Here is a 13,243-nt window from a genome sequence, read left to right as displayed (position 1 = left end):
ATGTCCAGCTCAGACAGACCCTCAGGAGAGACAGATGTCAGGCAGCTCCTGAAACTCTACCGAACGGAGATCTCTATGGCGGTGGATGACACTTTCCCTCTGCTCCATGGCCTGGCGGATCATGATGTCATCACGGAGGACAAATTCAAGGTAGGAGAAGGGAGACTTTAATCCTTGCCTTTTGGAGTCTTTAGGACTTGAGGTCTGCAGGTGTCTCACACCTCCTTGTGCCCTGATGCTGGATGAGAAACCTATGAAAGAAGCCTGCTCCTCACCATTCCCATCCCTAACCGTCAAAGGCGAGTTTGTGGATCAGCCATGGCTCTGATGCTGCCCCCGCCCATTCAAGACCTAGGAGGTTCATGTTGGGAGCCAGGCTCTCCCCACCGGGAGTCGAGGGGGCCAGCCACAGTCTTCCACTTGCCCTTGGCTAAGTTCCTTCCCTCTCTGGGCCTCAGTTTCCCCAGCTTTGGAGGCTCAATGGCCTCCAAAGTCATTTCTAACTCAATGGTTGCAAGTTAGGGGAAAATTGGGAAAAGATGCCCAGACTTTCCCATGCCCATTTCCATGCCGGATGTGTTTCCTTTTAGGAGACTCAGAGTCTAAGAGAAAAGGACGGCTGCCACAAGGCCCTCCATGCCCTGCTCAGCTGGCTCCTGGGGAGGGACTCTGCGTCCATACGCAGCTTCTGGACCGTGTTGTTTAAGGACTACAACCTAGAGAGATACGGGAGGTTACAGGCCATTCATAGCAGCTTCCCCAAAGGTGAGAGGACGGTGGTGTGGGGGTCTCCCTCTGTCCAGAGGACTGCCCTGGCAGCACCAGATCATGCCTCACCCCTGTGGATCCTGGCTTCCTCCTCTACCTGTGAGGGGCCAGAGGAAGGGGAGCTATTCCACCAGAGAGCCCTGCCTGCTCCCAGCTCACTGGGAGGTCCCCTGTCTTGCAGATGTGGACCTCAGCCGAGGCCACAAGGGGAGGAGACCCCCAGCCAGCCTGAAGGTCTCAAGCACCTGCAGACTCCAGGGGAAGAGGAAGGGCCTTGAAGAAAAGGAGTCCCCTCAATCAGCCTCGCAGTCCCTGAGATGTGCTTCCAGTCCAGGTGGGTGACAGAAAGATTCTGTCCCATGGCCCTTTGTGGCCCTGATGCCCTGGTCCCAAGTCCTGGCTTCCCTGGTGGTCCATCCCCACCTGATGTGAGCACACACCCTGCCTTCGGGGGCTCTGTCTACAGCTATGCAGTGCTCAGGTCCCACTGCCCCCCACCTTTTCCCCATTGGGCCCAATCTCTGCCTAGGAGGCCATTTACCTTCTTATTACTATGCAGGGCCCCCCCACAAGGTGAAGCCCCCCAAGAAGCCGGAGAACCCAGAGCCCCCTCGCTTCCCTCTGGGAAACGGTGAGTGAAGCCTGTTAGAGGTGTACCCTTCGAAGAACTCCTGCGGGATGCTCCCACTCGCCACACGCCATGGCCAGGCCCATCCTGGGTGCGAGAATCCTCCTTCAGGGGCGAGGCTAGACTGAGCGGCTACCCCCAAATGCCTGCCTGCAGTACCATGGTGGGGGGGAGCAGACAGCAAGGGCTTTTGAGATAGCTGTGCCCCATGGGCCCTTTACCCAAGTCACCAACACATCCAGGACAACTCCTGTTTGCCAAGCTCTTTACAAACATGGCTTCCTTTGGTCCTCACTATGCCTATTTCACAGAAAAGGACATTGAGGTTCAGACAGATTCAGCAATAGTTGCAGAGTCATACAGCTAATAAGTGTCAGGTTCTAAGCTCAGGCAGTTTGAATGAGGATGGGGGCAGCAGATAGCTAATTCACATTCTATGAAAAGATGTTGTAGGTTATGGTCTGGAGAATCATTCTCTATTTCACCTTTTTTATTTTATTTTATTTTTTAGGCAAGGCAATTGGGGTTAAGTGACTTACCCAGGGTCACACAGCTAGTAAGTGTTATGTGTCTGAGGCTGGATTTGAACTCAAGTCCTCCTGACTCCAGGGCCGGTGCTCTATCCACCGCACCACCTAGCTGCCCCCACCTTTTTGTTAGTCACTGAATTGAGTACGGGTTTCAGGGAAAACTCATTTGAGCATAACTGAAGATCCTGGGCAATCTGACTGATGTCCATCCTCCCTGGACCTCAGTTCCTTGTAAAATGAGCAGAGCTTGGTGACACAGTGGTAGAGTACCAGGCCTGGAGTCAGAAAGACTCATCTTCCCTGAGTTCAAATCTGGCTTCAGATACTTACTAGCTGTGTGACCCTGGGCAAGTCACTTCACCCTGCTTGCCTCAGCTTCTTCATCTGTTAAATGAGCTAGAGAAGGAAATGGCAAACCACTCCAGTATCTCTGCTGAGAAAACCCCAAACGGGGTCAGGAAGAGTCAGACATGACTGAAAAACGACTGAAGAACTGGATTAATAGGCAGTGTGAGGAAAGGAATGATGTCTCCAGGGCATCCAGTCTGAAACGTTCATAGTCAGCCTGTCAGTCAACAAGCATTTATTAAGCATAAACAGAATCTAACAGTGTTCTTGAGAGAGAGACAAAGACAGAGACCAAGACAGAGGAGAGAGAGACAGAAAGAGAAAGAGAGAGAGAGACAGAGAGAGAGGAGAGACAGAGATGATGATGATGATGATGATGATGATTGATGATGATGATGACGATGACAAGTAACTTAGGAGAAAGCTGTTTCAGCTGAATGCTGAGGTAAGCAACCACGTCACAAAGGTGGGAGAAGTGAGAGAAGAGGTACAAAGTGTCGGCAGCTTTTTTAGGAATCCAAGTGAGAAAGCGAGGGGAGATAGAGGATGATATTTAGCAGGGGTGGTGGGATCTAGGAAGGGTTTTTGAGGAAGAGAGAGACAAGGGCATGTTTGTAGGCAGCAGCGATGGAGCCAGTAGATGAGAAACTGAAGATGAGAGAGTTGGCATCTGCTAGGAAAGGGTACATTAAGGATGAATGGGGAAAGGTTGGCCTCAGGGAAGGGGTGTTAACCTCTTCATAACAGACAGGGATAAAGGAGGGGGTGGGGGATGCTGCCAAGAGGTTGTGAGAGGAGGAAGAAGGAGGGAGAGAGGGAAGGTCTTGGTGAATGGTCTCGATTTTTTTTTGGTGAAGTACAAGGTGAGTTTCTCTCTGATAGGGTGAAGGGAGAAGGTCCAGGGAAAGAAAAGAAGGTTTAGAAAAGCTTCTGTGGTGAGTGGGAGAGTGAATCAATTAAGTGTAAAAGAATTGTCTTGCTGCAGTGAGAACCCAGCTGAGATTATGTGAAATAAAATTGTTATGGACAGGTCTGTGAATTTCTCCAGCATCATTCCATAGTACGTAAGCTGGGGTGCAAGCCTCAAATGGTGGGAATGATCCAAAACTAAAGCTTGGCAGGGCAAGATCAGAAAAAGAACAGGGCAATGGACTTGAGAGAAGAGGGTGGTGGAGAGATGAGCTGGTTCACCAAGGGGTCAAAGGGCAAGAGAGGAGGGTGTAGCCATTGCAAGAGTCATGGCCTAGGGAAGAAATGAGGGGTGGAGGGCTTGGAGCTTGCAGTGAGGATGGAGAACAGGAGTATGATAGATAGAGGGGGAGGTTGTGCATAGAAAGTGCTCAGATCAGGGGTGTGCTTTTAGTGCAGGAGGGGACTGACAGCTGTCTTCTTATCTCTTGGCCCCATAGGAATTCGGAGTGTATCTGCATCAGTCCAGAGGGCTGTGGCTGTGGCATCCAGCGAGCTCCCAGGCACCTGTGGGGCAGTAGAGGGTGTCCTTATCAAACAGGTGTTTGAGTCAGGTAGGTGACATGGGGGGGGGGGGGGGGCAGGGCCTAAAGAGCAACTGAAGCAAGAGGGATGAGCCCCTCAGGACATCTTGTCCCTAGAGCCAAAGAGGAGAAAAGGGCCTGATTCTGAGCTAATGGGGTGGCCGGCCACTAGAGTCATCCTAGACCAGACACATGGCCAAGAGAGCTGATATAGGGACTGAGGGCTCCAGAGTACCCATAGTGCCCGGAGGGTGCATGGCCCCCAGGCCAGCCCTCCCCTGACCCCAGGCCCTTCCTTCCAGGAGGCTCCAAGAAATGTATCCAAGTTGGGGGAGAGTTTTACACACCAGGCAAGTTTGAGGAGCCCAGTGGGAAGAACAAAACAAGAAGCCCGAAGCCGCCAACACGAACCAAAGCTACCCAAGCGCCCCAAAACGTGAGGCCTGCAGAGGTGGAGTTAGCAGCCCCTCTGAGGATGCAGTGTCTTATCCCCCTCTCACCTGCACTATCCAGCCTTGCCCTGCCCAATGGCAGCCCCACTTCGAAGTCTCCACCTGACAGAGAGGCACCCAAGGGTGCTGACCTGGAGCTGGGAAGCCTCAGGGGCAGGCCCAGGGCTCCCTGGGAGCAAAGGTTCACTAAGCTCCCAGGGCTCCTCTGTGACTCCCTGGTGCCCTGCTGGAGACCATCTCTGCTGGGGTCTGCTAGAGACAGTGTGACTATGCAGGCAGACAGCACTCACCATTCTCAGGATTCCCTTGGCCTCTCTCCTCATCTGTGTGCTGCCTCTGAGGCCCCCAAGAGCACCTTGGGCACCCCTAAAGCTTCTCTTTGTCCCCATCACATCTGCAGCCTGGGCACCACAGCATGTCTCTGCTGAACTGCTAGAATGAAGGAGCTTTGCCCAGTGCAGAGGGCAATGACTTGGGGCAGAGCTCACCTTCTGATGGGTGAGGACCCTCTGGTTTTCTACCTCCAGGGCAGAGCAGAGCTGCAGCAGAGCCAACAGAATGGTGTGCCTGCTGCTCCAGCCCAGCCCTCAGAACTGCACCTCCACCAGGTAAAGACAGGTCACTCCTTCCCCCTCCTCCCCTACCCTGCTGCATACACCAGGCTGCCCAGCCCTAGGTGGAGGTGAAATGGGTTGGGTTCAGGCATGAGGAATGGAGAGGTAAGTGAGTCTAACAGAATTCTAACCTACTGTGACTGAGGGGCTGGAAGGACATTAGAGAGCCCTGACAAGGTCCAGAGTGGGCATGACTTCACATCGACAGATGGCAATTTCAAGATTGGCAGTGACATCCCCTCAGGAGACCTACATTTTTATTTGGATGAATGGCCATTTTCAAGAATCTGAAGGGTTGTATTAGGAAGGAGGGATCAGCTTTGTTCCACTTGGGACTCCCCCCCGCCCCAGGGCAGAGCCAGAAGTCGGGGGAGGGAGGAGGGGAAAGCTACAGCCTGGATGTCAGAGAAGACCTAACAATGAGAACTGTCTCAGAGTGGGAGTGCAGGCTGGATGACCCCTTTCTGAAAGATGCAGTAGAGTGGACAACCTCTGAGCTTCCAGCTCTGACATTCTGTGATGTGTGGGGGGCAGAGGGGATGAGTTATTAACAGGATTATGTGAGCAGCTCACTCTGCTTCGGGAAGATCCTGAAGGGGGCTAAGGCAAGCTGGTGGGCATAGGCTCCCAGGAGAGAAGAGATGAGGCTGAAGAAAAAGACATAGCTCACTGGGTTGGGGGAGGAGGTGAGATGGACCCCTTAGACCACATGAGCAAGCCTGCACAGCCCTGCCTCTGTTGCCTGTCATGCTCCAATGGGCCCATCAGATTGGGTTCTCTGGCTCAGACCTATGATTGAGGAGGGAGGATACTGGGGCAGGCAGCAAGACTGGAATTTTGGTTCCCCCTGGCTTTAGAAGAATGATGATGAGTGTGCTGTGTGCAGAGACGGTGGGGAGCTGATCTGCTGTGATGGTTGTCCCCGGGCCTTCCACCTGGCCTGCCTAGAGCCACCATTGACAGAGATTCCCAGGTAGGAGCCCAAGGGAGCCAGAGCCTAGGAGGTCCACAGTCCCCTGGCTTTGCTTAGCAGGTCAATCCAACCAAGGCCCCCATGCCCAGAGGGCCTGGCAACTTGGAAGAACCTTAGACATCCCTTCATATACCTCCTCATCATACTGAGGAGGAAAATGAAGGGGATGGGGTACGATTTGCCCAATTGGCCATGGTCCTAACCACTCTGGCATGACAGATGGGGGTTTGGGGGGCATCCTAGGGTGAGTGTATCATCACAAGTCACCCTATAAACACCTCCCAACCAGAGGGGGAAATGCTTAGCTGGACAGCAGTCCTTCTTGCTCAGAGGATATAGGGAGAGTTCATCTGAAGAAGATGGGCTGGGGGTGGGGAGGAAAGAGTAATAGTTTCCAAGTTCAGTAGGCACCAGTGCTATAATATGACAACTGAAAAAGGTAGTGAGCTCTTAAGCAGCCTCCAGGACCAGGGAGGAAGCGTTTGGCTGGCCTCTGCTCTGGCCAGACCCCATCTGGAGCCCTGTAGTCAGTCCTAGGCACCAGTTTGAGAAGGACATTGATAAGCTAGGAAGGGCTCCGAGGAGTGCAAGCAGGATAGTCAAGGGTACCGAGTGCATGTCACCTTGGGGAACATGACAGCCCTTGTCAAGTGGCTGAAGAGCTAACTTGGGGAGACAGGTGGAGACTTGTTCTCCTTGGGCCCAGAGGACAAAACCAGAGGTGTGGGTGGGTATGTGGGGGCGAGGCCAAGGCAGGCAGGTTCAGCAATGATGCGAATTAAGGCTGGATGTCCGAAACAACTTCCTAAGAGCCCGTAAGTGGAAGGGGCTGCCTTGGAAGGTGGTGAGATCTCTCCCCTTGGAGCCTCAAGTAGAGGCTGAACAACCACTTGACAGGTCTGCTAAGGAGGTTTCTTTCTGGTAAGGGTTGGATTAGATGCCTCTGGGGCCCCTGCCTGCCCTGAGACTATAATTCTGTGATCAAAAATGTCATTTCTAATTTCCTAAAAGAGATGGTTTGTGGAAAGGAGGTGCTGGGAAACACTGGTAAATGGACTCTCCCTTTCCCCCCTTCTCCGTGCTCCTCTACCTGCTGGGAGACTCTGCTTCCAGTGGGATGTGGCGGTGTGGATGCTGCATAGTTGGGAAGGTGCACCAGGATGGGCATCATGGAGAAGACAGAGCCCTCCACCCGGAGACTTCGGTATGCAACTGAACTGAGGCCCCTCAAATCTGCAGGGATGTGAGTTCTCTGTTCTCCAGCAGTTACCTTGTCCGTGGTCCTGATTCTTTCTCCCAGAAGCCAAAAGTTGGTGGGGGTCATAACCCAAAAGTCAGCTTGAGGATCGGTTTTCCCTTCCATTGACATTGTCCAAAATCGGTCATTTAACATTCAGGGCCAGTCATTCCTGTTCTTTCCAAGCAGGCTGTCCTTGGGCTGAGGCCAGCTAGAACACAGGCGAGGAACCCCATCCAGGAGCCCACCCCAGGCCTGGGGGCTCCTTTCACCTTCAAGCAGCCTCTCCCCCCTGCTTCTTCTCCATCTCTGATGCCAGTACTTCCTCTGGCCACCTGCCAGCCCCTGCAGAACTCAGGGCCCGAGAGGCAGCAGGTGAGTGAGACTGCAAGGTCACAAACTGTGGATTTTGAGTGCTTTTCTGGGGCCGCCCTAACTCTCTGGGCGTAGTCTGGCTTCTTCAAGCATCTTGGGCCCATCCCCAGGATTCTAGACCCTCCTACCCTTTCCTTCCTCTCTGTCATTGCATTCAGATGGTACTTTTAGGCAGCCGGCAGGTGCTGGCCAGGGGCTTACAAAGCAATGGACAGTTAAACAAAGCCATCCCTTCAGAAGCTAGCAGCCCAGGCCTTTTAGACCACAGACCCTCAGGACTCCTATGGACTATAGTAGCCAGCTTGTTCAACCCACACCTGAGCCAGAAGGCCCTTCACTACGTCCTCCAAAAAGATGGATTCTTCTGCTCACAGAGCTACAGAGAGGGGGCACCCGCTACCTCCTAAGGCAGCTTGTTCCATTCTGGCACATCTCCTGGCTAGTAAGTCTACTCCTGGAATCCTCTGGGGGCCAATCAGGCTAAGCCCAAGGCCTCCAGCACAGGACAGCCTTTCAAATGCCACCAAGCTGTGGGGAAGAACTGAACTGATGGATGACAAATGTTGATTGGTTGATTGATTGATTGATTGATGATGCAGTTGGAATCCAGAAGAGTACTGGGCCAGAGTTAATAGTTTTCCTTCTGACTTTGTATCCCCAGAGATTTAAGAGAGATTAATCTAAACTCTTACACGTGGGTTTAAAAATCCAGCTTCACAAATATGAGAGGGGAGGTGTGGCTGGATGGTAGTTCATTTGAATGAGATTCCTGGTTTCTGGGGACTTCAGATCTAACTGACATAAAATACATGAGATTGCAGCTCACACTGAGGCTGCATTGAGAGGCATGGGGTCCAGGACAAGGGAGGCAAGAGCTGTCCTCTGCCTCGGTCAGACTGAAGATGGAGGGTTGTGGTCAGGTCTGGGCACCAAAGTTTAAGAAAAGTATTGATCGTTGAGTTCAAATCCGGCCTCAGGCACTTGACATTTACTAGCTGTGTGACCCTGGGCAAGTCACTTAACCCCAATTGCCTCACCAAAAAAAGAAAAAAAAAAAAAAAAAGAAAAAAAAGAAAGAAAAGTATTAATCGGTTGGAGAACATCCAGAGGAAGGCAGCCAGACTGGAGGGACCTAGAAACCTGTAACGCAGGGGTCAGTCAGAGAAAAGGACACTAGGTGGGGGAGGAAGGGGTGGAGGAAAGGGAGAATGGGACCTGAGAACACTGACCACAAGTGTTGGAAGAGCATGGATAGATGAAGATGAGGGATTAGGTTGGTTTTGTTTGGCCCCAGAGGAGCCATGGGTAGAAGTGGTCAAAGGCTAATGAAGGCTTGATTAGGGAAGGACTGGCCACCCATGAGATCTGTCCCTCCACCTCAGCTGCCAAGTGGTCTAAGCTGCCTCAGGAGGTGGAGGGTTGTTCCTCAGTGCAGGTCTGTAAGCCAAGGCCAGATGGCCACTTTTCCTGGAGAGGGCTCAAATGACCTTGGAGACTCTTTGACTATGACTAAAGTTATGCTTCAAGATGAGAAGTTACCAAAGGTTTGGTTTGTAGTGTGTATAAAGAATATGGCACTGGCCTCCCTCCCCAGCCCCCCAACTCTCTTCAGGCTTCTCTTCCTAGGCTAGGACTAGCTTGCTTGTCCTTGCCTTCATGCTGGAGGCTCCAGAAGGCTGCTCACACAGCTACAACTCATCTCTCAGGCGCCTAGGAGTTGAAACCAGGCAGAGAAGCAGATGCAAAGTGGAGTGAGCTGAGAGTCCAGTTTCTGCCCTCTATAAAGAAAAGCATTGGGAGGAGTCTGGTACTCAGCTCTCCAGTTCAGAGGAGAGAGGAGGGAGGTGATGTCAGTCAAGGCTTGAGTTGGTAGCATGGTGGTAAGCTTAGAGCTTAACCTGGGACCACTCAAAACAGCAGATGCAATCTCTCCCATCCTTCTTTCCTTCTGAGGAGCTCTCCCAATCTGGATGCGAGGGGCTGCTTTGATTCCACCTTCTCTCAGCACAGTGTCAGGCTGCTTTTCTTTGTTTTTCACCCCAAATGTCTTTTCCCGGCCTCTTTTAGTAAAAGCAATGCCCAGATAGAAAGGAGGCAGTTCCTTACACACAACATCATTGTATACTGTGGCTATATCTGCAGGGCTTCCCGAATGGGGGAGTGCTATGGTTTCAGAGACACAATTCACTGCCAGTCATCTTTTTTCTGGCAGGCTCTCTCCTCGGAGGAGCTATCACAGGGAGGACAGCATTGGCATTTGGGGGTGAGATGGGAGGAGGGGGCGTGCTGTGCTGCTGGCTCACGTTCCTATGCTGCCCTCCTGGTGATGGGATCTCTCTGTGGCAGAAGCTCTCAGCTGAGGACAGGTGTGAGGTCTGCCAAAGAAGTGAAGACGTGCTTCACTGTGCCCAGTGCTCCAGGGCCTTCCATTGGCGCTGTCACTTCCCAGCCAACTCCAGCAGGACAGGGTGAGTGACGTCTGGCCAAAGCAAGCCTGCTGGAAGGAAGCCCTCACAAGACTCCACTGGGGACCAAGGAGGGACATCCTCAGAGCCCCTGAGATCTCTGATCTCTAGGAATGTGAGGCACCTTAAGCACACCTCCTAACCTGCTAGAAGGAGGCTGAGGTTTTGCCTTTAGAGATGCATTCCTTTGGGTGTCAGGCATTCACATCTTATTTATTTATTTTTTTTATTTTTAGGCCATTGGGGTTAAGTGACTTGCCCAGGGTCACACAGCTAGTAAGTGTCAAGTATTTGGTCTGAGGCCAGATTTGAACTCAGGTCCTCCCGACTCCAGGGCCGGTGCTCTATCCACTGTGCCACCTAGCTGCCCCAGGCATTCACATCTTTATGGTAATCACTATGAGAGTTTAGGTTAGGAAGGAAGAGATTAAGGAGTAACCTTGGAATTTACAGTCCAGAGGGAAGGACAGGGCCCGGTAGAGAAGATAGGGGACTAGACTTCCATCAGGAAATAGGACACCAAAATAGAGGGGAATGTCAGAGCTTAAAAAGATATCAGAGAGACAGCTAGGTGGAACAGTGGGTAGGGCTCCAGCCTTGGAGTCAGGAGGACCTGAGTTCAAATCTGACCTCAGACACTTGACATTTACTAGCTGTGTGACCCTGGGCAAGTCACTTAACCTCATTGCCTAGCCAAAAAGCAACCTTCTCAAGGGGTGGGAGAGATTTTGGAACTCAAATTTTTTTAAGATGAATGTTAAAATTTTTAATGTAATTGGGAAATATTTAATGAAATAAATAAAAATATTTTTTTAAAAAGACATCCTAGTTGATCTAGGTTGTCCTACAGAAACAGGAGGCTCACCTGGGACAAACTCTTCAAACCTAGTTAACTTGAGCTTGGTAAATTGAGCCCTTCCACAGGAATGGAAACCTGAGCCTCTGCTCTCCTTTGACCCCATATGTCCTGCCCACAAGCCCAGCTCACCCCGCCCTCTACCCAACCACCACAGGAAGCATCTCTACCTTCTCTGTCCTTTCCTCTCATTCCAGGGGGATCGCCAAGTGCAAATTGTGTTCACAAGACCCTGCCCTCACTCCTGGAGAAGATACTCTGAGCTCTAGCATCTCAGCCCTGGAATCTGTGAAGGTCAGTGGGGCCCTCAGCCATTACCAAGTTTATCAATCTAATGAGATTTCTTCCTAATCCCTGCCTACAGGCCTATGCAAGGTCTAAGAAATCCCTTGTGTGGGAGACTGCCACTGTGTGGGCTCCCCAGACGCCTTCCCAGGAGCCAGAGGGAGCTGTGGCTTCACATGCCATTGTCCCCCGGAAATGAAGGGAACCTGGGAGGTTCAAGAATGAACCTTGACTGAAGTGGGCCCAAGCCCCCTTTCTGGAATTCAAGTTAGTCCAGAACACACTGATTGATATCTTCATTAACTAACAACTTTGGTTATTTTTGTTTTTGTTTTTTGTAGGCAATGGGGTTAAGTGACTTGCCCAAGGTCACACAGGTAGTAAGTGTCAAGTGTCTGAGGCCAGATTTGAACTCAGATCCTCCTGACTCCAGGGCCAATGTTCTATCCACTGCGCCACCTAGCTGCCCCAGCTTTGCTGTTGTTCAGTCATTTTTCAGTTGTGTTTGACTCTCCATGACCCCATTTGGGGTTCTCTTGGTAAAGATACCGGAGTGGCTTGCCATTTCTTTCTTTGGTTCATTTTACAGATGAGGAAACCAAGGCAAACAGACTTGCCCAGGGTCACACAGCTAGTAAGTGCCTGAGGTCAGATTTGAACTCAGATGAGTCTTCCTGACTCTAGTGCAGGCACTCTATCTACTGTGCCACCTGGCAGCTCTTAACTAACCTAAATAACCTTATGTTCACACTGCTGGCTTTCCAGGCTCCCTGACTCACAGGGCTCCCCAGACTTTCCAAGGGAACTTAGAACAAAGCCTCTTTGAGCCCGTGGGGCCGGCCCCAAGGTTGGGAGGGAAAGAGGGTGAGAAAGAGTAGCCCCCTCCCCTCCTGTGGCAGGAGGCACACGCTGGCCCCGACCCCTCAGGACCAGAGGCTAGCAGTCCTCTAGGGAGGGTCAGGACAAAGGCCTCTGGGCGGGCTGTTAGCTGGGGCTGGCGTTCTGGAGAAACATCTTGCCTTAGACCCAACTACTGCTTGAAACACGGCTGACCTTCCACTTCTCTCCAACCCAGGTGAGCGGAGATTCTTCTCGGAATGAGGCCATTCTGAACAAAGATGAGCTGGACTCACTCCTGGGAGAGGTAACTGACCTGTGGAGTCTCACGTTAGCCCCTAGCAAATTCCACCTTATTGGATTTGACTCAACATCTCGCACAGAGGACTTTGTGACATAAGGTCCTTGGACCTCTGAGGTCCCCTCCATCTCTGAATCAATGACCCCAGGGTACCTGTGAATGACACAAGGGGGCTGGACTGAGGGGTCTTCAAGGGCCCTTCTCGTTCTATCCATTTAGTCTTCTTGGTGTCGAGGAATAGAACATTCTTACTGTTCTAGAACCTGGAAGTTCAGAGAACACCTGGACAGCTCCCACATCTAGTCAGGTTCCTGGTCAAAAGTTAGCTATTTTTCAGGTGGGATGAGGTCAGGGTGAGGCTGAAATGGAGGGATGGGTTGGAGAGAGGACCATGTGTCCTTCACGGTGTCCATGAAGATCTAGAATCATGGGATCCTACACCTGGAACTGGAAAGGACCTTAGAGGCCATGGATCCATCCCTTTCATTTCACAAGGGAGGAAACTGAGGCTGAGCATGGTTCAGTGAGTCACTGAGGGTCCCACAGCTCTTAAGGGTCTGAGGCAGAATTTGCACCCAGGATTTATCCCTGATTCCAAATGCTGCACCCTACACACTAAGCCCTGGCTGCTTCTTAAATAGAGGACCAGATGGGGCTCCAACCCCCACTCCCAGGCTGAGGGTGCCAATGCCTATTCCATTAGGCAGGCAGCCTTTTCTGAGAGGGTGGGGGGCCTCATCACCTTTTCCCTGAACCCCCTGAGAGCATGGTGGGGCTCTGTCTTCCAGAACTCCTTTGATGGAATCCTACAGTGGGCATTCCAGAATATGTCACGCCCCCTCTCTGAGGCCCAGAGCTTTTTTTCTTAATGTCCTATAAAAATGGAGCCCAGTCAGCCAAGGAAGAACATGGATAGGTGGCGGTGACGGACATCTTGAGAGACCCAGGGCTCTTTCCCACAAGCGTGTCCAGCAATCTGCAGATTTCTTGAGCATCCTCTGAATGCAGGAGCAATGGCCAGTGTTTGGCTGTATCATGCCATTCCACAAAAGTACTCATTTACTTATTCAAGATTACTCAT

At 51.7% G+C, this 13,243-nt stretch overlaps 1 protein-coding gene across 1 annotated transcript; it reads left to right on the top strand.

The window, feature by feature from the left end:
• On the top strand, positions 1–13,031 carry AIRE (autoimmune regulator). Its single transcript, XM_027838074.1, has 15 exons — positions 1–150; positions 591–765; positions 950–1,102; positions 1,328–1,399; positions 3,684–3,797; positions 4,070–4,632; positions 4,747–4,827; positions 5,691–5,806; positions 6,920–7,010; positions 7,107–7,119; positions 7,323–7,418; positions 9,631–9,886; positions 10,937–11,033; positions 12,100–12,168; positions 12,951–13,031. The coding sequence occupies exons 1-15, from the start codon at positions 1–3 to the stop codon at positions 13,029–13,031; spliced, it is 2,127 nt and encodes a 708-aa protein (XP_027693875.1).
• Positions 13,032–13,243: the final 212 nt, after the last annotated feature.

The sequence above is a fragment of the Vombatus ursinus genome, unplaced genomic scaffold (genome assembly GCF_900497805.2).
Source record: "Vombatus ursinus unplaced genomic scaffold, bare-nosed wombat genome assembly UNPS02014825.1, whole genome shotgun sequence".
Lineage (NCBI taxonomy): Eukaryota > Metazoa > Chordata > Mammalia > Diprotodontia > Vombatidae > Vombatus > Vombatus ursinus.
This window is presented reverse-complemented; position numbering and strand designations above follow the sequence as displayed.

Coding starts and splice junctions, on each gene's coding strand:
- AIRE (XM_027838074.1), top strand. CDS start 1: ATGTCCAGCTCAGACAGACCCTCAGGAGAGACAGATGTCAGGCAGCTC. Junction 11,034..12,099: donor CAGCCCTGGAATCTGTGAAG/GTCAGTGGGGCC, acceptor TCTCCAACCCAG/GTGAGCGGAGATTCTTCTCG. Junction 12,169..12,950: donor TGGACTCACTCCTGGGAGAG/GTAACTGACCTG, acceptor TCTGTCTTCCAG/AACTCCTTTGATGGAATCCT.